Source organism: Tetrahymena thermophila (genome assembly GCF_000189635.1).
Source record: "Tetrahymena thermophila SB210 genomic scaffold scf_8254631, whole genome shotgun sequence".
Lineage (NCBI taxonomy): Eukaryota > Ciliophora > Oligohymenophorea > Hymenostomatida > Tetrahymenidae > Tetrahymena > Tetrahymena thermophila.
In genome coordinates, this window is record NW_002476400.1 from 38,186 (window position 1) to 66,163 (window position 27,978).

The 27,978-nt window shown below is 22.1% G+C and overlaps 2 protein-coding genes across 2 annotated transcripts; both read left to right on the forward strand. All coding sequences in view use genetic code 6, as the record gives it.

The window, feature by feature from the left end:
• Window positions 1–1,667: 1,667 nt before the first annotated feature.
• Window positions 1,668–14,492, forward strand: TTHERM_001076869 (transmembrane protein, putative; the record flags this gene model as incomplete). Its single annotated transcript, XM_012797841.1, has 30 exons — window positions 1,668–1,944; window positions 2,007–2,106; window positions 2,156–2,427; window positions 2,484–2,649; window positions 2,713–2,914; window positions 2,971–3,046; window positions 3,104–3,353; window positions 3,409–3,707; window positions 3,865–3,916; window positions 3,996–4,108; window positions 4,196–4,469; window positions 4,523–4,602; window positions 4,658–4,728; window positions 4,786–5,011; window positions 5,065–5,497; window positions 5,717–5,917; window positions 5,979–6,178; window positions 6,247–6,567; window positions 6,625–6,732; window positions 6,784–6,984; window positions 7,477–7,616; window positions 7,666–8,183; window positions 8,456–9,419; window positions 10,197–10,334; window positions 10,394–12,088; window positions 12,305–12,893; window positions 12,954–13,044; window positions 13,103–13,625; window positions 13,685–14,039; window positions 14,092–14,492. The coding sequence occupies 30 exons, from the start codon at window positions 1,668–1,670 to the stop codon at window positions 14,490–14,492; spliced, it is 9,336 nt and encodes a 3,111-aa protein (XP_012653295.1).
• Window positions 14,493–15,658: 1,166 nt separating this feature from the next.
• TTHERM_01076900 (transmembrane protein, putative) lies at window positions 15,659–27,977 on the forward strand (the record flags this gene model as incomplete). The annotated part of the gene is made up of 28 exons (XM_001030526.2): window positions 15,659–16,037; window positions 16,095–16,194; window positions 16,256–16,527; window positions 16,586–16,751; window positions 16,801–17,002; window positions 17,054–17,132; window positions 17,185–17,356; window positions 17,406–17,704; window positions 17,875–17,926; window positions 17,977–18,089; window positions 18,139–18,412; window positions 18,481–18,560; window positions 18,609–18,670; window positions 18,728–18,944; window positions 19,001–19,421; window positions 19,709–19,909; window positions 19,963–20,162; window positions 20,216–20,536; window positions 20,588–20,692; window positions 20,740–21,074; window positions 21,144–21,664; window positions 21,952–23,830; window positions 23,882–25,564; window positions 25,787–26,372; window positions 26,427–26,517; window positions 26,570–27,092; window positions 27,158–27,512; window positions 27,568–27,977. 28 exons carry the CDS (start codon window positions 15,659–15,661, stop codon window positions 27,975–27,977), a joined length of 10,098 nt encoding a protein of 3,365 aa, XP_001030526.2.
• Window position 27,978: the final 1 nt, after the last annotated feature.

Genomic DNA, 27,978 nt, shown 5'->3' on the forward strand with positions numbered 1-27,978 from the left:
TACTTATACAGAAATTTGTTATTTTAAAAAATTTGATCACTAGTAATGACTGACTGATTAATCAAGTGAGTAGTTAATTTTTTAATTAGGAAAAATAAATTTGGCTATAAATTTATAATAGAATTAATTATTAATAACAATAATTATAATTTATTATTCTTTATTAAATTTAAATTAATGCGAGGATTTATAAAATTAATAAAAATTACAAATACTATACTCATAATACATATAAAATTTAAGAGCATCTCCTATTATTAAAAAGAAAAATTTAATTAAACATAAAATGTATATTTTCATTCAATCATCAATCAAGAATTTTTTTGATTAAATATTCTGGAAAATATATGGAATTGCTATAATTTCTCAAATTATAATTTGTAAAAATATTTTCTAAACACTCTATATATTAAAGAAATAAAATAAATAAAATTTAAATAATTAAAAATATATTTTATTTATTGTTTGATAATAAATAATATCTAGTTTATTTAAGATTACAGATATTTGATAGAAATATTCTAATTATGGGTTTTGAAATAATTAGAGGAAAAAGTTGTTTTGCTTCTTTGGTAAGACAAAATATCTATCAATCAATAAATAAATAGAAAAAGTCAAATTAAGATTATTAAGCTTTCGAAAATGATAAAATGCAAATGAGTGTAAAAAATTAATTTTTTTTGAAAATAGAAAAAGTCAAATTAAGATTATTAAGCTTTTGAAAATGATAAAATACAAATGAGTGTAAAAAATTAATTTTTTTTGAAAGGTAAAAACTGAATTGATTGAAAGAATAAATTATATCCATAGAAATGTTATTTTCTAAAATTAAGCTTAATGTAAACAAGCAATTCCTTAATAAACTAATATATATAATGTTATGATTTCTTATAAATACTTATAAATCAAAAACAAGAAAAATCATTTTAAATTTCTTCATCCAGCGTAAATCTGTCTAAAATAGCAAATTTTAAAAGTTAGAATATTTAACCAATAAAATTAGAAAACCATTTTTGCCAATGGAATATATTTAGGTTTTTTAATTAAAAAGACTAATATTTTAATCCAAACCCTTCATTAGTGATTCTATTTGCTGACTATAACTAAATTAAAAAGATATTATCATAAATAGCGTAAATATATGTTTCAATAAAAAATTTATTTGTTTGTTTAATATGTATTATTTTGTAAGCTAACAAACATATCAAAATATTTCATAGCTAACATATGTTCTAATTAAAATTATATGATATATATTATAAATATTAACTTCAGATATAGAGTGTAGAAAGTATCTTTTTTTAACTAAAAATTTTGATTTAAAATCATCAAAAATTATTCATAAAAAATATATGTCCACCTCGAATATGCTTCATACTTATTATATATGGAAATAATAAACAAAATTGTTGATTTACTTTAGAATAAGAAAAGAATTATCAATAACAAAAATGTTAAACTTGTTTGATTAATTATTGGTAGATTTTATATTAAATGAGAATTAGTTAGTTAATTAAATAATCAAAGAAAAAGTATATTAAAGAATTATCACTAATATAAAGAAGATGAGGATTTTTAATGTAATATAAACCATTTTTTTTCACTACATAATTTAAACAAAAGCCTAATTATGTGGTGAAAATTAATGCTATTCAGTATTTATCAATATGTGCGTATAGCTGTCTTCTGATATTGTGGGAATAGATTCTGATAGCTAAAAGTGCTTATTTGATAGAGACATAGTTAAAAAAGTGAATAAATGTTTTGATATAGAAAAAAAGGGAAAAAGTTGTGTCTGCAAAAATAAATAAAATACAATGTGCGTAACTATAACTGAAGACATTTAAGATGAATATATTGGAATATATAAAGATGCTTAAATGAATTTGATTTGCATAGAAAAACAAGATATTGCTGATCAATTGAAAATAGACTCTCCTCTAAGTAAATATAAATTAAAGTATTATCAACTAATTAATATCTTTTGAATAAATGAAATTTATTAGTTCTAGTCAATCTAAAATTTGAGTATTGCCTGAAAGATGACTTTTCGTTAGATGAGTTTTATTAAAAACCAAACAGTATGAAATGTAGCTGCAAATATTAGTATTATTTATTTTATTTATATTTGAATTTAAAATACAATAAATATTAGATATTGTCTATCTAATGACATTTGTATACCTATGGATTCTAATTAAAATGCAGCAAGAGATATTAATTAAAATTGTGCATAACTTAATTAAGAAGGGTAAATTTAGTCTTGCTTTAGCGACAAAAGTATTTGTTTACTAAAAAATTCAAATACATAAATAAACAAATGCACGACTTATGATTCTATAGATGAAGTAATTGGTGTAGCATTTATTAATAAAACTAATCAATGTATCTTCAAAGACAAATACTAAGACTTAATTATCAATAAAAGTATTTAATTACTAGTTTAATTATGTCAATTTATTAAATTACTTAAAATTATTTAGATTTAGTTTTTTTGAAAAGTAATTATTGCCTTTTTGAGTCATCTCATATCTTAGAGGTTGGAGATATAAATAAGAACATCGTCGGAAGAACTTAATAATATTTGTGTGCTTAAGAAAATGAATTATTTTCTGATGATGATAATTTAATTGAAATGTGTATTTTTGGGTAAGTTATTAAAAATTTTTTCTTAAAGATTTAATTACTTACTATTTAATTACAATTAATTAGATTTTGTATTTCAAAATATTCTTGCGTTGAAATGGATGATTTATAAAATATTTCTAAAAAACATGATAATTCCTGCTCAACTAACTCAGAAACTGATTTTATAGAGTGTTTTTATTCTACAGAAGACAAATCTACATGCATTTTAGAGGATAATGGTCAGAAATCTTGTGAATTGATGACAATAGATAACCCAAAAACATTTGTAATTTTTTCTTTTTGCAATTAATCTATTTAATTAGATATTTTTATAAAATTTAGGGTGCTATTTATAAAGAAAATAATCAAATAGGAATTTGCGTTTCTTAAGATGTACGTATTCCTAAATAGTCTTTAGGTTTTTTTTTTTTAATTAAAAAAACTAGTTTTATTTTATTAAATATGTTAAATTTAGATAGTTAAAATTAAAAATTAACATGCTCTGATGGTTCGTGTATCTTGTAAACTGTAGAATAATAATGCCATGATAAAACTTTGAGAATTTTAAAAGATGGAGATGGTGGTGGTGGTAGCGGCGGTGGTAGTAGTGGTTAAAAAGTGTAAGAATGCGTAGACGTGCTTTATGTCTAATGCACTAAAATGACATATACTGGAATAACTTCTACTTAAGACGACAATGGCTATTGCTAGCCAAGCTTTCCTTCGTAAATATAAATTTTATGATAATTTAATTTTATAATTTATAATCATAAAATATAGAAAAAAATGTCGCAAGGCTAAATAATGTTTAATGAATGGTGTCTGTGTTGATATGTCTTAAGATACATCCCTACCTAATTTCGCCAAAGAAATAATAACTACCTCTTGTCTCCCTTATTAAAGTATTCAGGAAAAGGGATAAAAAATAAAGAGTTGCCCAACCGGTTTCTGCATTATTTAAGTTAAAAGTAATTAAAGATATTGCTTTCAGCTAGGTGCTTACCTGGGAGATACGTAATATGTAGGATTAGAAAGTTTATCTCAAAGATGTCTGGCTTAGTTCGAAATTAGTAAAATTGGTAAAAATTTACAAATAAATAAAAATTCACTTTGGTTTCTTCACTTCCAAGTTATTTATTGAAATTAATTGTGCCACTAAAAATAGAATAATTAAATTAAGATAAAAATTTATGAAAATTATGAATATTTAATAATTATTATTAACTAAATCAAAAGGTATTGATGAATGTGGAGATCCAAATTATTGCATATTCTAAATACCAGCATTGTAATTTTAGCAATACTTACATACTAAAAACAAACAAAAATATACTTTATCTATTTTTTATCTAATTTTTAAAAATAAGATCTAAATAGAAAAGCTATCTATGCCATTCTTTATAATTAGAAAGCACTTCATATCCAGGAAATAGAGTTCCTGCAAAAAATAAATTTGGGAAATGTTAAGATCTATTTTTACGTAAGTATTCGCTTGTTTGATTTAACTAAAATTAAAGTATGAAAGAATGATAGAAAGTAAATAATATTTTGGTATAAAAAATAATAGCCTCCACAATCAGTTGCGTTGATGGTTTTTAATGCATCAATGATAAAGGAGAATGTCAACCTTTAAGTATTAATCTACCGATTGCTAGAGATGTTAACTAATAATGCTAACCAGCATATACAGATTAATCTTTATATTGTGCTGAAGGCTATTGTTTGCTAAATTAAGTTTGTCTACCTTTGTCAATTTAGAATCCTGGGAGAGAAGATAAAACAAGTAAATGCCTCTAGGAAAGAGAAAAAGGAGTCTTTGGTGCTATATAATGTTTTAAAAGGTTTTAATTTTGATTTTATAAATTTAAAATTTAATTTAATTTAAATAATTTAGCTTTTGTTTGACAGGTATTTCAGATGAACCTCAAGATTAATATTGTGCTCTAATAGATTATAAAATTAGTTCTTAAGTTGGTAAAAAAACTTTCAAATATTTATTTATTAATAATGAATGAAATAATTATCTTAGGCAGATACAAATAATCCTAAAAATGTGTTAAAGAAGATGACAATGATAACGCTGTTAACAATTTTAAGATTGTAAAATATTCTTCTAAATATTATTTATTCATTTCTATATTTACATTTGTAAAAAAGGAATATTGTTACAAAGGATAATACTGTATGAGAAAAGATGGTTAAGGAATTTAATTTTGTTCCAAAGTATTGAGCAATGATATTGTTTGTTCTGATGAAAACGGGGCTTGTATATTTTCTAAAGATCCTATACAGAAATGTTCAAGCTGTTCTTACACACAATGTTTAGACAAGTACACTTAAAAGTGCATTAATTTAGGAGTAGTATACTGCTAAGATAATAATGGTATTATTTTAAATTTTTATTTTTCTTAACAAAGAATTTATTTAATTATTTAGGATTTTGCTCTAATTTTTAGTGGTTAATTTATCCATATTGCGTAGTTTGTCCTAAATATTATTGCTTAAATAAAAGAACTTAGAGATGTACTTATTATAAGTATATGTAAAACTTATAATATTCTTAAACCAACTGTCTTTACTAGTTTAGATATGACGAAGAATGCATATTGTAAGATATCAACTCGGTTAATAAATATTAAGAAAATCTATGCATTGATAAAAACTATGTTTGTTTACTTATAGCTGAAGCACAAAAAACAAAAAATTGTCTATTCTGTCCAAAATATTATTATAATCCAGGAGATGGAATTTGCTATTAAAAATCAAATAATAAAAATTACCCTTACTTTAATTTAGATATTTAATATGTATCTGAAGATTGTTACCCAAAAAATGATTGTTCAATTTCAAACTAAAAATGTCCTGAAGGGTAATTAATTTCATTTATTAATTAATTATTGGTGAATTAAATTAATTTTATTTACTGCAGTGTTTTTTCCACTCTTAAAAAAAAATAAAAAAAAGTTATTTCAACAAAAAAATATGTATTTCAGAATATAAATTTAAATTAAAAAAAATCTTTTTAAATTTTATTTTAAATTTTTTACAATGTTTTAATAATCCACATTTTTTATGTTATTTTAAAAAGATGCTAGAAATGTGATAATCTAAATATGTGCACTCAATGTAAAGAGGATTATTTCTTATATTAAGATAAATAGACTTAAAATTAATTTTGTATTAAGTGCGATACAAATATATACAGCAACATAAGTTAAGATCCAATTTTAAGTTAATATGGCACTTAATTTTATAAATGTGTAGAATGTAACATTCAAGATGAAGACTGGTATTTATTTATTTAACTTTAAATTTTAAGATATATTAATTAAAGTAATAATTATATTTAGGAATTTAAACACTTGGAAAAATAAGAATTGTGCTAAGATGGTAGTATAGATTGCAGGAATAAATAGATTTACAAATAACTACTCTAAATTTTTGTATTACAGCATTCAAAGTGGAAATTCTCAAAACTTAGATTCAAATTAAGCTAATAGACAACTTGCTAACCTCGTGATATAAAAAAGGCAAGTTTCTCCTTTTGCATGTAAATAAAATATATTTAAGATTGAATTAATATGTGCAAGATTATAAATAATTAAACTTTTATCTTAGGTTCCAATCTATGTATAAGGTGTGAATCAAATCCAAGTAAAAAGCCATACTGTTATAGATGCATTGATTATTATTACTCTGACTAAAATGGTATATGCTAAAAGTGCCCTTTAAACTGCTAAAAATGTGGAAGTGCCATATTCAATTAAAACTTGTAACCTATCCTAAAAGATGATATACCGAAAGATGATTTAGATTAAGGAATTTATGATTTTTCTAAATCTATATTTACGTGCATCTAATGCAATACCTAGTACACTGTTAGTCCGAGTTTTAATTAGTGCGATTAATGTGGTTTATACTGTCTTGAGTGTGCTTATGGTATATTTATAATTTTTTCAACAAACAAATTTTAAGAAACTTTAAAAAAAATATAAGAATTTTAAGGAGACTTAGTAAATTATAGAAAATAAAATTTTAGAAACTAAGTATACTAATTTTTAAAATGTGTAAAATGCAAACCAGGTTATACATTGTCTTCAAATAGTAATTTTTAATCATATCTTGAATAATATATTAATTCATTTACATTTTTAGGAAAAGATTGCTATTAGATCTACTAATTAGGTTATTGCTTAGATTAAGATTAAAATGATTATAAAACTGGTTTATCTTTAAGGACCTTCCTTGATCTATCTTCAACCTATTAAACACTTAATTGCTTAACATGCAAATACAATACATGCTTATACTTATATCGTTAATCATGCATAAATTTTAACTATTATCCTCCTGGAAGTAATTCATAATATTATTTTACAAAATTGTAATTATCATTCATTATAAAAATAACATAATATTGGTAGATAATATTGGTTTTTATTTAATTAAAATAAACCTTTTTTAATTGCAAAGTTCTGAAGTAATATAAAAACTTTAAAAACTTCTAAATCATATAAATACTAATTTAGTTAAGTTATTATTTTTTCTTTTTATAATTACTAACCTTAGTTATAAGAAAGCAATTTTGATTATTAAGTTTTTAGCAACTAAAAATGAGCAGGGTATTAATTTTAAATTGTTGATTAAATACTAAAAACCTTTTTATACATGTTTATAAAATTTTTGAAAATCAAATATATCTAGTTATTATCATACCATCCAAATACCCATGATATTAATTTATTATAATTTAGATTTTTTTCTCTATTAAAAAACTAAAATATTTAAAAATTTTAGTTTTGATTATCTTTATTAATTATTATTTTTTTATTATTCAAAAAATTTTAGATTATGTTTATAATTGTTAATATAATTATGATTATTCTTATTATTACAAAACTACATTAAATACTTGTATAAATGGATCTCCAACTGTTTATTATGGAGGTAATCTGTCCTGTGATTTCAATACTGAATGCAAAAAATAAGTAAATATTTAATTATTTTAAGTGAATCTTATTAATGCTAAAAATAAAGATATATAAATGTCTTGAGTGCTTTGTCTCTGCCAATACATATTAATGCAAAGTTTGTTCTTAAGGATATATTCCAAGTATTCTTGGATGTATACCTTGTCCTGAAACTTGTTAAACCTGCTATGAAGAAGGATATATTAACTTTTAAAGAGTTAATTTTACTACATACATAATCAATACACCTTAAACCACAAACAATTTTACTTTATATTAAAGGCTGAATTATTAAAATGTTTTTATGATAAAAATGAAGTGCTCAGATTGTAAATTTGGTTATTTTCTTGATTATACGCAATAACATTGTTAAAAACCTTAATGTGGTAAATATTGCCAAAATTGTATTAATTATAAAGATAGTCCTTTATGTATATCCTGCAATTACACAAAACTTTTCAATCTCATAGCTCCTATTTAAGGTTATATATCTAAACTTCATTACGGAACCAACTTTCTAAGCAATTTCTAATAAATGGTCACATTTGACTCCTTGTAAAAAAACTGCTAAATTTGTCCACTTCTGTAATTTTTTAATTTATTTAATTTCCTTGAAAATAATATTTCAGATTTTATTATTTTTTGTAGATAAATCTAATATAATCATTTAAGTTAACTAACTTTGTTATAAAAATATTTTTATAGATTATTTTTATAAACTAAATATTTTTTAATTTGAAATAATTTAAAAATAAAATTTTAATTGCAATAAAATTTTTTTAGTAATTTTTGGAGAGAGATTAATAAATTTTTGTTTTTTTAATTTAGATTGTTAAATAATTTATATTTATTAATAGATGTGAAACTTGTGAAGATAATAATTTAGATTTGGTTTTGGATCCTTTAAGTTTGTATTAAGTAAAATGTTATTCATGTAAAAAATAATTACCAAGTAATTATGGAGATATGTAAAAATATGAAATCAGATATGACAAAGCAAGAAAGAGATGCATTTATTGTTTAAAAAATGATAATGGGTGCTTTTTTAAGAAAAAAACTGAGATCTTTGTTGAATGTGGGACAGCCAGCCAACCTTTAGGTAAAGGCACACTTGATGAACCACTTAATTTATATAGAATAAAAGAAATAAATATTGATAAACTTATAATAAATGAACCTGAATTCGATATATCATTAGTTTATTACAATGAACTTCAATTAAGAGAAATTGATTTTACCATCAATTTCATTGATACATCAAGAGTTTGCAATTAGGATTTTGCTTTAAATATCAACACTAATATTAAAAATAAGATTCCTTCAATTTAGACTCTTTCTATCACTTTGAATGCAAACTAAACAAACAGTTTAACAGATTATGTAATGTTATAAAATGACATAGCTACTTTTAAAGGTTTTAGCTCTTTTAAGATTTAAAATATGAATGTCAAACCAAAAAATTTAAACAATAATTTCGGTTTCAAAATATATGAAGAACATATAAATAATATAGAATTTTAGAACACAACATTCTTGTGTTAACGCTAATATTCAAACTAACTTTAAACTTATTTTGATAATTTTAATGGGACGTTTATCATGAATAACACTTTATTTAATAACTGCAGCTTTTATTAATAGACTCTCATAAACGTTCATTCAGACTTTTACCCTACATTTATAACTTATTAATTGATAAACTTGTCTATTTTATATTCAGATTTTTCTCAAAAATCTAAGTTTGTTTCAGTCAGTAGCCCTAGCGATTTAGAAATTTAAGATTTTAAATTTATGCATGGATCACTCAAATATCAATCATATGTATTTGCTAGCTATTATTAAGGCTAAGAAATTACAAGTATATCAAATGTTACAAACATGCTGTTCTAAAATTCTACGTTTTTGAGCTATTCTTAAATACTATAGGGAGAGAGATTTATGTATTTTTCTCTTATAAACTTTACTTTTACTAATTCAAATTGCTAGCAAAATTAATATTAAAAAGTGAAAATGTAGCTGTTCTAAGTAAACACAATAAAAGCATAAAATATAATAATTTAATCAAATTATTTTGAAAAAGCTTAATTTATTTAATTTTCTCCAGTACTTGATTTCTAAGATTAAATAATTATCAGCCTAGACTAAATTTTATTGTTTAATAATACTTTTAATTCTTTTGAATAGTTATTATTTAGTTAAAGTGGTAAATTTAAAACTGATGTTATAATCAGTAATTTTAACATATCTTAAAACAAATACAGCTAAAATTACAACATATACTATTTTTAAGTTAGATAGACAAATTCATTATTATTAAGTAATGGGAATATTAATGAACCATAACTTATAACAATCATATAAGTTTTTGGAGTAAATAAGGCTTCCATACAAACAATATTATTTGGAGATAAAATTAATCAAAGTATATCACTAAACTTGATAAATATTTAAGACTTGATATAATAAATATAAATAAAAAGTGTAACATTTAATCAAATTATTGCTGATGAGATATTACTTATTGTCAATTAATTAATTACTAATTAATTTGACCCAAATCAATTTCAAGCAACTTTCAACTCAATTACTTTTAATTAGATCACTCTAAGAAAATAAGCAAGCATAAAACTTAATATACAAATTTTTAGTGCTGCTTAATTCACAATCGTACAAGGTTATACTAAAATGAATATTATATAAGCTTATAATACAATTCAACCACCTATAAATCTCTAAGTAAAATTTAATTTAAAACCAATAAAAATTTATTTTTACACTTTTTAATATTAAAAAAGACTGATTCCTTTTTTTCCACTGTAATTAACCTGAAAAATGTAATTGGGAAATTAGAAATAATAAATTCAAGAATAATAAATGCCTAGAATCATCCTAACCATAATCTTCTTTATATCTAAGGAAGCTAAATTTAGATACAGAATTCAAATTTTACAATACTTGCAAATAATTAACAAAAATTATAGTTTTTAAGTGGTAGTAATAGTATTCTAGGAGGTATAGCAATGATACAATGTTCAACTTTAAAAATATTAAGCAGTAGCTTTAGTGGTGGATTGTCACTTTAAGGAGGAGGTTTATACATATAAGCTATATCACTTGCTAATATTTATATATATTAAACAAATTTCATAGAGAATTGGAGTTTTTCTTTAAGCGATCCTAAAAACTCTAATGGAGGAGCTATTTACATTAATTAAATTCAATAAAATGTAGGTGTAACCCTTAGATTTATTTAATGTCTCTTTTCTAATAATTTTGCTTATAACAAAGGAGGAGCTTTGTATGTGTCTTTGAGTTATAATAAATTTTATTTGAATTTGCTGTTATCAAACTTTACAAATAATTTTTCATCAGATGGAAGTAGCTTATATTCCTCTTAGAAAAACCTTACAAATATAGTGTAGATATAGCAAACTTATAATTTATATTCCTATAAGTATATCTCAGATTTTATATAGAAAATTGAATAATTTGAAAAACCATTAAGCTTTTCTCCAAGTCTCTATCACTTGTAAGGTTTTAATCAGGTTTACTTATTCTAAAATACATTTATAGTTGAAACAACAAGTATATAGCTAAATTCTAAAGAAAACGAGTTTTCGTTTATCTTTTAAAGTTTAATTATCTTTGATTCGATTAATTATCTTCAACTTGCTTAAAATAAAATAAGTAATTTTAAAGTATAAAATTACTTACTTAAAATGACTAATATAGAAAACTTAAGCTTGTTATAAGATTAATTTTTTGATAATAAATAATTTATTTATAATCCAAATCAATTTATAGCAAATTCATTAATAATAGTTTAAGCAAATTCTATTAAACTGGAGTAAATTATTTACATAAACAATACTTGCAGTAAATGTGTTTAAGGAAATTTGAGGCTAATTTCTAATCACATTTTAATAGCTGATAGTACTTTTCAATCGAATACTGCTCTAAATGGAGGAGCTCTTTCAATTTCAAAATATATAAAAGATGAAATAATGACAAATAAACTTAGATTTTTACATTTTAATACTTATTATGAAGAATATTTAATTAGAAAATCAAATTAAAATTAAACAATTTATAATTCAACATTTTTCAATAATACTGCTTTGAATAATGGAGGATCAATCATAGCATCAAATACTTTTTTATACATAATAAAAAGCAGATTCTAAGAAAATAATGCAAATTAATTTGGAGGGGCAATAGTATCTGACCTTAATGATAAATTTGATCAATTCTAAAAGATCCATTTAATAAAAAATACTTTTTAAAGTAATAAAGCCAGAATTGGAAGCAGTTTTTATCAGATGTAGAATCTGCCACTACACTAGCATTTAGATAATAAGCTCTCTTAAAACAAAGCATAACTATACAATAATAATCTAATCTAATTTGCTGTTCAAATTTTAGGAATAAAGGGCAAATAAACTTACAGAAACTCTTTATCAATAGATAAGCATTTGAGTGGAAAATTTAAGGTAAAAAAATACAATCTAAATTTATTTACATCATATTTACTAGATATCCTTATCATAAAATAAAATGAAAACAATATTTTGATGAGCTAAAAAGCTACAAATAAACTAATTTATAATTTTACTAATTAATTATTTATTTAATATTTTTTCTTATAAATTTTGAAAAAGTATTTATTTTTACATAAGTAAAATTTAATTCTCTTAATTCATAAATAGGATAGCATTATTCTGTAATTGGTTAATAACGAAGATTAGCCTATAACAACTCTCAACGAAGAAATTAAATTAAATGTTTAAGTCTTAAAAGGAGAAGATTATTATATTGATTAATATTATATATCATAAAAAAGTGGTGTATTTGAAATATTAGATAAAATAAATGTTTTTGGAAGGCTTGGAAAACAAATAATATTATAAATATCTTCTGAGTATGCAAAGTCTCCTATTTACAAATTAGATGGCGAATTATCTAAAATAGAAACTAATATCTCCTTTGAAATAGAAATAAACATAGTTGAAAAATGCCCTGTAGGTACAACTTATTTTAATGATACTATAAAAAAGGATTTATGTAATCCCTGTCCTTAATTTATGTATAATTTAAATGATGGTGATAAATGTCATAAATGTCCAGATGATTTTTTATGTTAAAAGACAAGCATTTATTTACCTAGAGGATTGTGGAGATCAAAGAATAATAGCTATACTTACATCGAATGTTATGGTTATTTTTAGTGTGTAGGAGATATTGATAGAGAAGAAATAACAGAATAGTTTTCTGATGAAAATCGTTATTGTAAAGAAGGTATTAGTTTTAATTAAAAATTTAAAATTAATTTCTAAAAATTAAATTTTAACAATAAAGGAAATATTGGAGCCTTGTGCATGGATTGTGATTTATATGGAAAATATTGGAATGAAAGGTATTATCAAGTTGCTACTTACACTTGTTTAAAGTAAAATAATTAAAGTTTCTAAAAATAAATTTTTTAATAAAAATATATAAATAATTAGATGTGGATAATTCAATACTAACTTAATGATTGATATCATAGTACTTCTGCTTAGTATAGCTTTGCTTGCTAAAATTGCAAAGTCTATTTTTATGCTAATGGATTATTTAAAGATTTAAAAAGTATTTCAAGTTTTGAAAATATATTTTAAATATGATTAAAGATTTTTTGTAATTTCTAGCATTTTACTTAATTACTTTACTCAACTATCATTGTGTACAAAAAATATGATTTACTTGCCAATATATATAAAGCAGATTTTTCTAGGTTTTGGAAATCCATCTGAAATCTTCCTAAAACTATTTGACTGTGTTTTATCTTAGATTATTTTGTTTTAAGAAAATAACTATTCTTACTTCTATTTTAGAGTAGTCATTCTGTTGATATTTAACTTTTTAATTTGTTTGTTTACACTGCTTTGCTTTAGAATTTTAAAAAAGAAGGACCTTTTAGTTCATACCTCAGTACTAATATATTTCATCATTCATTTATTTACTCATACAATAGATTCAACTTTAGGAATGGTAATTAATTAATTAATTTTCTTTTTAATATTTTTTAATTAAAATTAATATTAAAAAAGATATTTTGTGTGAAAGTAGATGACTAATTTTATATAAACTAATATCCTAGTATTAAATGTGATGAAGACCATTTAACTTTTGTTAAAAAAATGCTAATACCTTGTCTTTGTTTTTAACTGCTCTTTATTTTTTTAGTTTTTCTCTACATTATTAGAGAAAATCAAAATAAAACTAATTCCAGGAAAATTTCAAGCATATTTAACTAATTCTATAAGCATTTTTGGTGGTATTTTTACTAAATATTGATAAGACTGCTTGTTATAGCTATAGATAATTACTTCTTTTTCGATGTATATTTAAAAGGCTCAGTATTATGCTCATTGTATTTGTCATACACTCTCACACAACTATACTGTAAAATAATTTAAATTTAAATTTTAAACTATATTCTTAAATTATATAATAGTTAAACCTTACACTAGACTCTAGTTTAATTACTTTGATATTTTTATTTCTATTTTAATAACTATTAATTTTGGAATGATTGAAAATCTGAACTAGTTTTTCAATCAAGAAAGAATTTTTGTTGCATTTTTAACTTTGAATATATCATGTGCTATCGGATTGATCTATTGGGCAATTATAGATGATTTTAAATTAAAAATTTTTAAAATTGTAAGTAAAATTAGGAAGAATAATATTAATGCTAAAAAAAAGTAATCTCCCATCCTTTTGTGGAAATATTTAAGGTTAAGAATATTCAGTAGATAGATATTGATTGATAATAACAATGAAAAATTATTTTATTGGAACATCTCAAAATACATTTCAAAACAAAATACTCTTCTTACAAATTTATAAAAGTGAATTAATCAAACAAGCAATTCTACTTTTTATACTGTTTAAAAATAAAACGAAATAAATGTTTTATTTTATATTTAAAAATATATATTTCTTTTACTCACCAAATTTATTAAAATGTATACTTTTAATTTATTTAAAATAAATTTTTAATTTTTCAAAAATTATTATTATTAATAATTGACATAGAAATATATAAACTAAGCAATAAAATAGAATATAAATTATAGATATATTTTTTAACTTAATTAAATTCTAATTCACATTATATTCTTAAATTCTTATAAGATTATATATAATGTGTTTTTATCTATATCTATTGTTTTATCAACCCAGGACACTTCTAGATGGTAGTAGCAAAGACTTAAATTTAGTAAATATTTTTATAAATACCAAAAGATCTAAGATATAAAAATTGCAATATAGATATGTATTTTATTTTTTCAGAGACATCTGTATGTCTTACTTTGAATATCATAAATTTTATCAAATTTTAATAAAAAAAATTTTCTATTAGATAAAATTAAATCAATTTAAAAGTAAAATTAATAATAAGTCATTTTAAAATTTTAATCTCTCAATTATTTTTCATAAAAAGAAAAAATAGATATAATATTAAATATTTTGATTTTTAATTTGAATTTATGATTGAGTTTGATAATTTTCCTAAATCTATAGTTTAGAATCCATCAATATTTTTAGAGTTTTGTTAATTTTTTAAATAAAAATATAACTCTCCCTTTACAAAAAATAGTGTCAGAAAATATTGGGGAAATTTACAAGATAAATAGTTGTTTAGTTAAATAGTAAATTAAATTAATTAATATTGGTGATAGATTAAATAAAATATATAATTAAATTATATAAATTAACATTGTAAATGTAATTATTATTTTAATAAATTATCTCAAATGTACATGTAAAGATAAATTTAAAATTAGGAGAGTCTAATAAATAATTAATTAAGGGAAACATGATTAATTGTAATAACATTTATACGAGTAAATTATTTATTTATTTCAGAATTTAGTTTACTTTGTTTTTATTTAGATGGTGTACACAAATTTTTGAATGGAATTAATAATAAATTTTTTTCTGAACTTAATATTGAAGAAGTTGTTTTAAAGTAAATTAAAAAAAAATAAAAAAGATTAAAAAAAGCTTTAAAAATTATGTAGATTTAAATGAAAAGGTATTGCATATTTTACCTTTTTTTGGTAAAATAAATTTACGCTGAGGATTGTAGTGATAACGAGTGTTTTTCAGAAACTGTAAATAAATGCATTATGTTTTCATTTGATATAGTTGGCAGAGACTCTTAAAATCAAAAGTGCTTATATGATCGAGAAATAACCAGCAAAGTTGATAAATGCTTTGATAAGTAAATAAACTAGGTAAGTACAGTATGTAAAAATAGCTTAAATACAATGTGTGTGACAATAAGCAATGATATTGATGATAACTACATTGGTATATATTAAAACTAAATAGGGGATTTAATATGTATTGAAAAATAAGATGTAAATTAATTGATATTAGCATCTCCATTAAGTAAACTTAAGATTAATAATCTTTTATTAAGTATGAATTTATTAATACTTTTAATAGGTCTGATCAAGCTAAAATCTTAATACTGCATTCAAGATGATTATTCACTAGAAAAGTTAAGCTAGAGAATTAATAGCATGAAATGTAGTTGCAAACCATAGTAAACAATTAATCTATTAATTGAAAAAAAATAAAAACAAATAAATAAATTAATTAATTAGATTTTGTCTTGAAAGCGATTCTTGCATTTCTATGGATTCTAAAGATAATATAGCAAGAGATACCAATTAATTATGTTTATCAATTAATTAAGAAGGGTAGATCTAGAGTTGTTATTTAGATAAGAGCATTTGCTTGATAAAAGATCCTAATAATTAAAAAAGCAAGTGCGTATTGTAAGAAGAAGCTGAAAATGTAATTGGAATAGCACTAATTAATGGAAATAATGAATGCATTTTACAAGATTCATATTAAAAATTATAAATTGATGAAAGTATTAAAAAACTTTTTAGTTTTTATTCTAAAAATATATTTTAAAAATAATAAATAAGATTTGGTTTCCTTGAAAAAAGATTATTGCCTTTTTTAATCCTCATAAGTTGTACGAATAAAAGATTAAAATAAATTAGTGGTTGGCAGAACATAATAATTTATGTGTGTGTAAGAAAATTAAGTGTATTCAGATAAAAATAATTTGGTGGAAATGTGTATATTTGGGTAAAATTAATAAATTCCTTTTTAATTAATTAAAATATCTTTCAAATAGATTTTGCATCTCCAATAACTCTTGCGTGTTAATGGATGATTTCTAATATATTTCAAAAATGTCAGATGATACTTGCTCAGGAAATTCAAATACAGATTTTAAAGAGTGTTTTTATTCTAGAGAAGCTAACACAACTTGTATTTTAGAGGAAGATGGTTAATAATCATGTGAAATTATCACTATTTAAAATACGAATGCTTCTGTATCAAATTTAAATGCGATAAATAATTTAATTTATTTTCATTATTAATAGGGAGCAATTCTTAATTAATATGACAATAACATTGGAAAATGTATTAGAGCAAATTAAAAATTGATTGAAATTAATTTATGTAAATTTTATTTGTTTATTTTTCTTATTATAATAGTGCAATTATAAAATAGAGTAAGATAATCAAAAGCTAACTTGTGCTGAGGGTCTATGCATTCTAAAAATGCCAGTTTATAATAAATTTAATGATTTGATATATTATACATATGAATGCACTGAAATAACATTTAGTAATTAAACAGCTGCACAAGATGATGATGGATACTGCTAACCAACACCTACAAGGTATTATAAATTGATTTTAATTTAAAAAAAAAAAAAATTTAAATAAAAGTAAAATATGTAAGAAAACTAACTAGTGTCTATTAGGAAAAAAGTGCGTTGATATGACTTATGATAAAAGTCTTCCTAATTTTGCTAAAGAATAAGGAACTACAGCTTGTCTTCCCTATTAATTAACAGAAGAAAAAGGATAAAAAATTAAAAATTGCCCATATGGTTTTTGTATTCTTTAAATGAAAATAAATTAGAGATACTGTATTTAGTTAGGTTCATTTATTTAGAGCTTACAATATATTGGCGTAGAAAAAAGTACTTAGAGGTGTCTTACCTCATATTAAATTTCGACAATTGGTAAATAAAATTTAAAAATAAAATATTTACAATTCTTAAAAATTATTAGAATAAATAATTTAAAATATTTTTGGAAAATGTATGATTTAAAGAAATTAATAAATCAATTAAAAAAATAATTTTAGGTAAATAAAGAATTTTTAAAATTTTAATTTGATTTAATTAATAAGGAATTGATTAGTGTGCAGATATGAATTATTGCATATTTTAAATCCCATCAAAGTAAATTTAATTTGACTGTAATTTGAAATTTTATTTAAAAAATTATAAAGATCAAAATAGAAACAGTACCTATGCCATCTTTTATAATTAGAAAGCACTTAATTTAAAGGTTTTCAAGTTCCAGCAAAGAATGCGAATGGTTACTGTTAAAAATTATAATAAGGTACATGAATTTCAAATCTCTTTAATTTTTAATTTTATTATTTTATAAGATAAAACAATAAGTTGTGTTGATGGTTTTTATTGTATTTCTAAATTGGGTTAATGTGTTCCTTTAGACTCAAAAATAAACATAGCCAGGAGCAGCACTTAACTTTGCTAGTCGGCTTATACTGATCAGTCAATATATTGTGCTTAGTAATACTGTTAGCTTAATTAGAGATGCATTCCTTTATCGTTTGAGTATCCAGGAAGGGAAAATAAAACAAGTAAATGTCTTTAAGAAAATGAAAAAGGAATATTTGGAGCAGGAAGTTGTTTTGAAATGTATTTTTAATTTATTTCATTTGATTTCATAAAAATATTAAAAGATTTAAATTTGATTAATTAATAAGCTTTTGCTTGATTGGAAAGTCTGATGAAGAAAATGAGCAATTTTGCGTTTAAATCGATTATAAAATAAGTTCATAAGTTGGTAAATTTTTTTTATCTACAAAAAATAATTAATTTTAAAATAATTTAGGTAGGTATAAGATATCTTAGAAATGTGTAAAAGAAGATGATTATAGCACAAAAACTGAAATTGTAAAACTAATTTTTTTTTTTTTTATAACTTAAACTTACAAAAAATATTCTAAAAAGGAAAAATGCTTTAAGGGCTAATACTGTATTAAAAAAGATGAGAAAGGAGTGTAGGCTTGTACAAAGGTACATAATGATATTATTTGCTCTGACGATAATGGTGAATGTGTTTAAGCCTCTGATTAATCTAAAAAGTGCAAAAATTGCCCGTTTTCCTAGTGCCTTTAATCAGAAAAATGTATAAACCTTGAAAATTAATATTGTCAAGATGCAAATGGTAATTTATATTTAAATAAAAATAAATAATTTTTTTAAATTATGATAAATAATTAGGGTCTTGCTAATCAATTTATAGCTACTCCTGTTCTGTGTGTCCAGAAAAATATTGTTTAAATTAGAGAATGAATAGATGCATATATTATTAGTTTATTCCTAACAATTATTCTAAAGCCAATTGTCTTTACTAGCCTAGATAAGACCAATAATGCTTTTTGTAGGATATAAATTCAGTTAATAAATACTAAGAAAATCTTTGCATAAATAAAAACCATTTTTGTATTTCTCTTGCAGATGAAAAATCATCAAAACAGTGCTTTTTTTGTCCTAAGTATTATTACAATCCAGGTGACGGGTTTTGCTATCAGAAAAAAAATGATAACTAATATCCCTTCTTTAATCTGGATATTTAATATTCTTCAGAAGACTGCTTTCCTAACAGTGATTGCTCAAATAATAGTTAAAAATGTCCAGAAGGGTAACTTACTTATTAATTAATTTATTTTTTATCTTTTTTTATTTAATTATAATATTAAAATTAATTCAATTAAAAATACTTTGAAGATTTAATCATTTATTTTTGTGTAAATTATAATAATTTTTATGAAACTTCTAAATTATTTAAATTAAATTATTTTTATTATTGGTATCAAAATCAATTCATTGTCTAAAAATCAATTAGATGTTTTTTGAAAAAGGAAAAGTTCAAATTATTTAACAAAATTAATTATCAGCTCATATTCAAAAACTTTTAATTTAATTAAGATGCTAAAAATGTGAAGGTCCTAATATGTGCACTTAGTGCATTGATGATTATTTCTTGTATTATGATAAAGATACATAATATCAAGTGTGTGTTAAGTGTGACACTCAATTTTACAATAATTTAAACTAAGACCCCTAATTATAAAAATATGGTAATGAGTTTTTTAAATGTATAGAATGCAATCTTCAGGAACAAGACTGGTAAATTACTTTAAATCTTAACAACTTAATAATTTTTTATCAATTTAATTTAGGTAATTAAAAAAATAACTAAAAAAAAACTGTGCTAAGATGGTAGTTAAATTTATTGGAAACTATAGATTTACTAAAAACTATTCTAATTTATTGTATTATGTTGTTTCAAGTGGAATTTCTGCAAATATAAGTGAGAGTTAAGCAAAAAGATTACCAGTTAATTTCATGGTTGAATACAAAAATAGCTCTCCATTTTCTTGTATTATTTTAATATTTAAATCAATACATTATACTTATTTTTAATTAATTTAGGTGAATAAACATGTTTAAGATGTGAGTCAGACCCTAAAAAACCAATATATTGCTATAAATGTATTGACAGGTATTATAGTGATGAATAGGGTAAATGTTAAAAATGCCCTCTGAATTGTTTAAAGTGTGGAAAAGTTATTTTTAATGAGTAAAACTAACCAATTTTAATTGAAGATATTCCAAAAGAATTGCTAGATGATCAGAAATATTCTTTTTCTGGTGCAGTATTTGCTTGTGTGTAATGTATTGCTTAATATGCAATATCTCATGATTTCAGTTAATGTATTTAGTGTGGCTTTAATTGTCTTGAGTGCGCATTCGGTATATTTAATTTTAAAAAAACCATGAATTTAATTTAAATTAAATTATTAGAAATGTCAGGAAATCTTTTAAATTATAGAAAATAAAACTTTAAATAAGAATATTAGTTTTTTAAATGCATCAAATGTTTATAAGGTTATTAGTTGTCTGCAAACAGTAATTATTTTTTAAAGAAATTAAATAATATTGAACCAAATTTATAGAAAAAGACTGCATAATACCATAAGTTCTACAACTTTGTTATGAATAAGGAATATATGATAAGAATTCAGGTTAATCTCTATAGACTTATCTAGATATTTTTAATGCTGAAAATAATTATTAATGCTTAAAGTGTAAAGAAAATACATGCTCATATCAAAATGTTTGTATTAAAAGGAGTTATTTTTTTGACTTTTTTTATATAAATACAATATTTAATTGTTAAAAGTTAGAAAATGATTATGAAAAAACTACAATAAATTATTGTTAAAATGGTGTATCTGCTTAAATTAACTCCTATCTAGCTTGTGATTAAAATAATAAATGTAAAAATTAAGTAAATTAATTATTTTAAAAACGTATAACTGAGTAGACATTTTCTTTTTAATTTTTTAAATAAATTCAGATTTATTAATGCGAAGAGTGCTATACAGATTTATAGATTTACTAATGTAAAAAATGCAAGATCAATGGGTAAATACCAAGTATTTTTGGTTGTTTACCTTGCCAACCAGGTTGTTTAAAATGCTACGAAGAGGGATATATTGACAATAAAAGAATTAATTTCACTGATTATCTTATCAATAATCCTTAAGGTACACTGAATCTTAATTTAAGCCAGAGACTAAATTACAAAAGTATTTTTAATATTAAGATGAAATGTATAGAATGTTATTATGGCTATACTATTGACTTTACATAATAATATTGTTTAACTCCTTAATGTGGGAATTATTGTTAAAATTGCATAAATTAAAATGATATCCCTTTATGTTTATCTTGCAATTACAATAAGCTTTTTTAGCTAATAGAACCAATTTAAAGTTTTATATCTTAACTTCATTTTGGTACTAATTATTTAAATAACTTCTAGTAAATGGTAACTTTTAATTCTGAATAAAAGAATTGCTAAATATGTCCTCTTCTGTAAAATTATTTATTATTCTTTCTTTTAGTTTTTTTATTATTAAATATTTTCAAACTTTTTATTTAAATATTGTGTAAAATAAATATCAACTCTGTTAAAGTAAAAACTTTTTAATTTATAATTAATTCAAAATTAGCTATATTTATTTAAATAAATAAAAAGATTTTAAAATTCTAATTTTTGAAATTTTTTACATTAAATTTAATTATCTTTAAACTCATTCTTAATTTCAACATTACATTTTATCTTAATAAAATTTAAATAAATTTTATATTAATTATATTAGTTGTGAAACATGTGAAGATAACTAAATTAACCTTGCTTCAGATCCATTGAACTTATACAAAATTAACTGTTATTCTTGTAAGTAATAACTGCCTAATACTTAACCAGAAATGCAAAAATATGAAATAAGATATGATAAATTTAGGAAAAGATGCATTTACTGCTTAAAAGAAGACAATGGATGCTATTTCAAGAAAAAAACAGAGATTTTTGCTATTTGTGGTACTGCGAATGAACCTTTTGGTAAAGGTACTATTGATGAGCCATACAATTTATATAAAGTTAAAACAACTGATTTAGATCAATTAATTATTAATGAGTCCGATTTTGATATGGCGTTGGTTTATTATAATGAACTTTAGCTGAGATATATTAATTTTATAATTAATTTTGTTGATCCTTCTAGAAATTGCACTTAGATAAATGCTTTAAATTTTACTACAAAATTAAAAGATAAGATTCCATCAGTATAAAATATTTCTATAACATTAAATGCCTTTCAGAACGATTAATAATCCGATTATATTCTTTATTAATAAAATATTGCAATTTTTAGAGGATTTAGCTTTTTCAAGATTTAAAATTTTAATCTGATACCAAAAAATTTAGATAGTTAATTTGGTTTTAATGTTGAGGATGAATATTTAAAATATATTGAATTCTAGAATGTTAAATTCACATGTTAACGCTAATTTTATAATTAGCTGTAACTAAGTTTTTAAAATTTTAATGGCACTTTTTTAATGAATAATACGTATTTGAGAAATTGTAGTTTTTAATAATAAACACTTATAAACGTTTTCTCATCGTTTATAACAACATATTTGACATATAACCTCACGAATGTATCAATATTATATTCAGATTTCTTATCAAAATCTAAGTTCATATCAATAAGCAGTCGAAGCACTTTGGAGATTTATAATTTCACATTTTAGCATGGAGTTTTAGAGAATCAATCATAGATTTTCTCAAATAACTTCTAAGGTGATGACTTGACTAGCACTCTCAATATAACACACTTTTATTTTCAGAACACTACAATTTTAACTCAATCTTAAATATTGATTGGGGAGAGATTTAATTACTTTTATCTTCAAGACTTTATATTTATTAACTCAACTAGCAAGTTAAATCTAAATAAAAAGATAAAAAATTCTTTGTTTAGTGTCAATACAATTAATGCAAATAATGTCACAATACAGTCAAATATCTTTGAGAAAACACATATTATTTAATTTTCTCCTATATAAGACTTTATAGATTAAACTTCTATAAATCTTAATTAATTTTTATTATTTAACAATACAATAAGCAGCTATGAATAGATATTTTTTTACTAAAATGGTAGATTCAAAACTGATGTGAATATAACTAATTTTAACATTTCACAAAACACTTACAGCTAAAATTATAATTTATATTTATTCAAATTTAAATAGATCAACTCTCTCATTTTAAATAATGGTATAGTTGATGAAAAGGAATTAATAACTTTCATTCAAGTAACTAGTGTGAATAAAGTATCTGTTTAGTCTTTGAGTTTTGGAAATAAATTAATCTCAAGCTCTTCACAAAATTTAATTAATATTCAAGATATAATTTATTAAGTATAATTAAAAAATGTTACATTTAACTAAATTATTGCAGATGAGATACTACTCATTGTCAGTTAATTAGCTACAAACAACCTTAACCTATCAGCATTCAAAGCAATATTTAGCATCATAAATTTTAATTAGATAGTTTTAAGAAAATAAGCAAGTGTTAAGCTCAACATTCACATATTTAGTGCTGCCTAGATCTCTTTGTCTTATGGAATCGCTAAATTCAATTTAATACAGGCTTTGAATGTCAACTAACCTGCAATAGAAAGTCAAGTATGTTATATTTTTATAAAATTATATTAAACTATTTTTATATTTCAATAGTCAGATAACTTTTTATCTTCTGTGATTAATTGTAAGAACCCATTAGGCTAGATTGAAATTACTAACGCTTATTTGACAAATGCCGATAATCATCCTAACCATAATCTATTTTATATTCAGGCAATCTCAGTTTCGATATAATCATCTAATTTTGTCATTAAATCGAATAACTATAATAAATTACAGTTAGCTGGAAGCCCCATTTTAGGGGGCTTAGCTTAAATACAATGCAGAGAACTTAAAATTTAAAGCTCTTTATTTAGCGGTGGGTTATCTCTTCAGGGAGGAGGAATTTACTGGTAAGCTTTAGAGATGGCAAGCATTTATATTTCTTAGACCAATTTTACAGAAAATTGGAGTTTTTCATAAAAAGATCCTAAAAACTCAAATGGAGGTGCAATTTATATTAACCAAGTTCAATATAATTATGGAGTAACCATCAATATTGTCTAATGCCTTTTTTAAAATAATTTTGCTTATTTAAGAGGAGGAGCCTTGTATGTTTCTCCAAACAAGAGAAAATTTTACTTGAATTTGTAAAAATCACAATTCATAAATAACTATTCATAAGAAGGAAGTAACTTTTATTCTAGTTAGTAATTTATGCAAAACATTATTATGATCTAATAAACTTAGACTTTATATTAATATGAATTTATACAAAAATTAATGAGCTAGATAGAAAAAATTGTGCTTCCAATTTATAATTCTCCCAGTCTTTTCTATTTATAAGGTTTTTATTAGGTGCATTTGTTACAAAATAATTACACAGCAGAAAAAGCTCCTAATATAAATTAAGTTGATGATAAAATATAGCTAATTTTTCAAGGTTTACTTTTCTTTGAAAACATAAATTAATTGTCATTAATTTAAAATAGAATAAATTAATTTACATCAAATAAGCACTTAATTCGCTTATCATATATTGGCAGTTTTTAAATGTTTCTTGATTCAATAAACGATAATTAATAATTTACACTTAATAAGCCAAATGATGATTTAGATTCATTTGTTTATATTTTTTCAAATTCAATAAAAATTAACCAGTTAACATATCAAAATAATACTTGTGTCAGATGCTTATAAGGAAATATAAGAGCTGTTTCAAATCATATACTAATAATTGATAGTGTTTTAAAGTTAAACACTGCTTATAATGGAGGAGCTCTTTCTATTTCTTAACAATTTTAAACCATAATATAAGGAAATAACTTTAGATTCCTACCAATTAATTTTAATTAAGAATATATCATTAGAAGATCTGATTAAAATTAAACTATCTACAATACTACATTTATAAATAACTCTGCTTTAAACAACGGAGGTTCTATTTTAGTTTCTGATTCTATATTTTACTTAATTAGATGCTTGTTTTAAGAAAACAATGCAGCAGGCTATGGAGGTGCTGTTGTATCCGATTTGAATATTAAGTCAGATTAAATCTAAAAAATTCATTTAATTAAAAATATCTTTTTAAATAATGTAGCGAAAATAGGGAGTAGCTTTTATTAAATATAAAATCTTCCTATATATTAATAGTACAACAATTAACTAAAAGGAAATAAAGCAAAACTTTATAACAACAACCTTCTTTAGTTTGCAGTTAATTTTATTGGAATAAAGAATAAATAAGTTCTCAAAAATTCAATGAATATAGACAAACACATAAGTGGATATTTTCAGGTATTACATTTAAATTTTTTTATATTCTAATAATTAATTTCAATAATATTTTAATTTACTGTATATCTTCATTAAGATATTAAAACTTTTTTAAAGGTTAATTTTTGAAAATGTCAAAAATTTCTTATATTTATAAAAAATATTTATATTTATTTTATCATAATAACTAAGAATTTTTACAGTAAATTAGAAAAATAAATAAAATAAATTTTATAAAATTAGGATGAGATTTTATTACAATTAGTAAATAGTGAAGATTAGCCAATAACAATTCTTAACAAAGAAATTACTTTAAATATTGTAGTTTAAGGTGAGGATTATTATATTAATTAATAATCAATCTCATAGAGAAGTGGTATATTTAATATAACAGATAAAATTTAAGTTTTTGGAAGACTAGGAAAAAGAATAAAGTTGCTTATCTACTCAGAATATGCTAAGTACCCTGTTTATGGACTAGATGGTGAGGTGATTAAAATAGAAACTGATATATTTTTTGAAATAGTAATAAATATAGTTTAAAAGTGTCCTTAAGGCACATAACATTTTAGTGATTATTTAAAAAAAGATAAATGTAATAACTGCCCACAATTTATGTTTAATTTAAATGATGGAGATAAATGTTATAAATGTCCATAGGAATTCATATGTGAAAATAAAAATATTTACTTGCCTTAAGGTATGTGGAGATCCTAAAATAATAGTTATAACTTTATCGGATGTTATGGATATTTCTAATGTGTTGGAGATATTGATAGATAATTTGAATTCAACAAATATTCAGATGTAAACCGATATTGTATTGAAGGTAAAAAGAGTTTATCCATATTCCTTTTATCAATAAAATTTAATAAAAAATTAGGAAATATTGGCCCATTATGCATGGACTGCGATTTATTTGGTAAATATTGGAATCAAAGATTTTATCAATCAGCTATTTACACTTGCACAAAGTAAATAAAAAAATAATTTTTAAACTTTATTTAATATTTTTGAATTGAAAAGGTGTGGAGAATTCAATGCTAGTAAAGCAGTAGATTGTATAATATTACTAATAAATATTATATTGTTTATATGCATGGCTAAAAAAATATGTTAACTAATGGATTATTTAAAGATTAAAAAAATATTTGAAGTTTTAAAGATTCATTTTAGATTTGATGAGAGGTTTTTTATAATTATGAATATTCTATTAAATTATACTGCTCAATTAACAGTCTGTATGAATAATATGATTTATTTACCTGTATGGTTCAAGTAAATTTTAAAAGGTCTGGGAAATCCATCTGAAATTGTTCTAAAGTTATTTGACTGCATATTTTCTTAAATTAGTTTATTCAATGACGATAATATACTTTACTTTTATTTTAGGATAGTTATTCTATTGATATTGAATTTGTTGATTTGCATAATTTCTTTGGTTTGCTTTAAAATATTGAAAAAAAAAGAAACTTTAGTATGCTTCTCTGTTTTGATTTACTTTACCATTCATTTATATACTTATTCAATAGATTCAACTTTAAAGATGGTAATTAATTAATTCTTAGTTTCTAAATTAATTTTAATTTATTTCTGTCTAAAAAATAAATAAAGATGTTTTGTGACTCAGTAGAAGATAAGTTGTATGTTAACTAATTTCCAAATATTGAATGTGATAACTAACATGTCCTATTAATGAAGTCTCTGCTAATTCCTTGCTTATGTTTTTAGATCATGTTTATAATTTTCGTTTTTTTGCTTCTGATTAAAGAAAATTAAATAACCAGAAAAAAAAAATAGATAACAAGCATTTTTAGCTATTTCTACAAACGCTTTTGGTGGTAATTTTACATAATAGGGATGAAATTACTTGTAATTATTATAGATAATTTTTTCTATCTATCTATTTAATTGAAGGGTTCGATACTATGTGCTTTGTATCTTTCTTTAACTCTGTCATAGCTATATTGTAATTTTATTATTTATAATTTTACATTTAAAATATTTAAATTATTTAAAATTAGTTTATCCTTATAAGAGGCTTTACTACAATTATTTGGACATATTTTTTTCGATATTAATAACAATTAACTTTGGTATGATTAGTAATTTGGGCTAATATGAAAATTAGGAGAGGACGTTTATTACATTCTTTATATTAAATATAACATTTATTATAGTTTTCTTTTACTTTTGGATGCTTAGAGATAAAATTAAAATAATTTTATAAAAATTAATAATTAAATATTAAAAAGTATAGTAGCCTCCAAAAAAGTAATCTGCAATTATCTTATGGAAATCCTTAAGGCTTAGGATAAATAATAAATAGAAATTTGATTACATTTAAAATGAATAGGTATTTTTTTAAAAATTAAGTAAATACCACTAAATACAAAAATAAAACAATTTAATTAAATAAATTGAATTATTTTGAA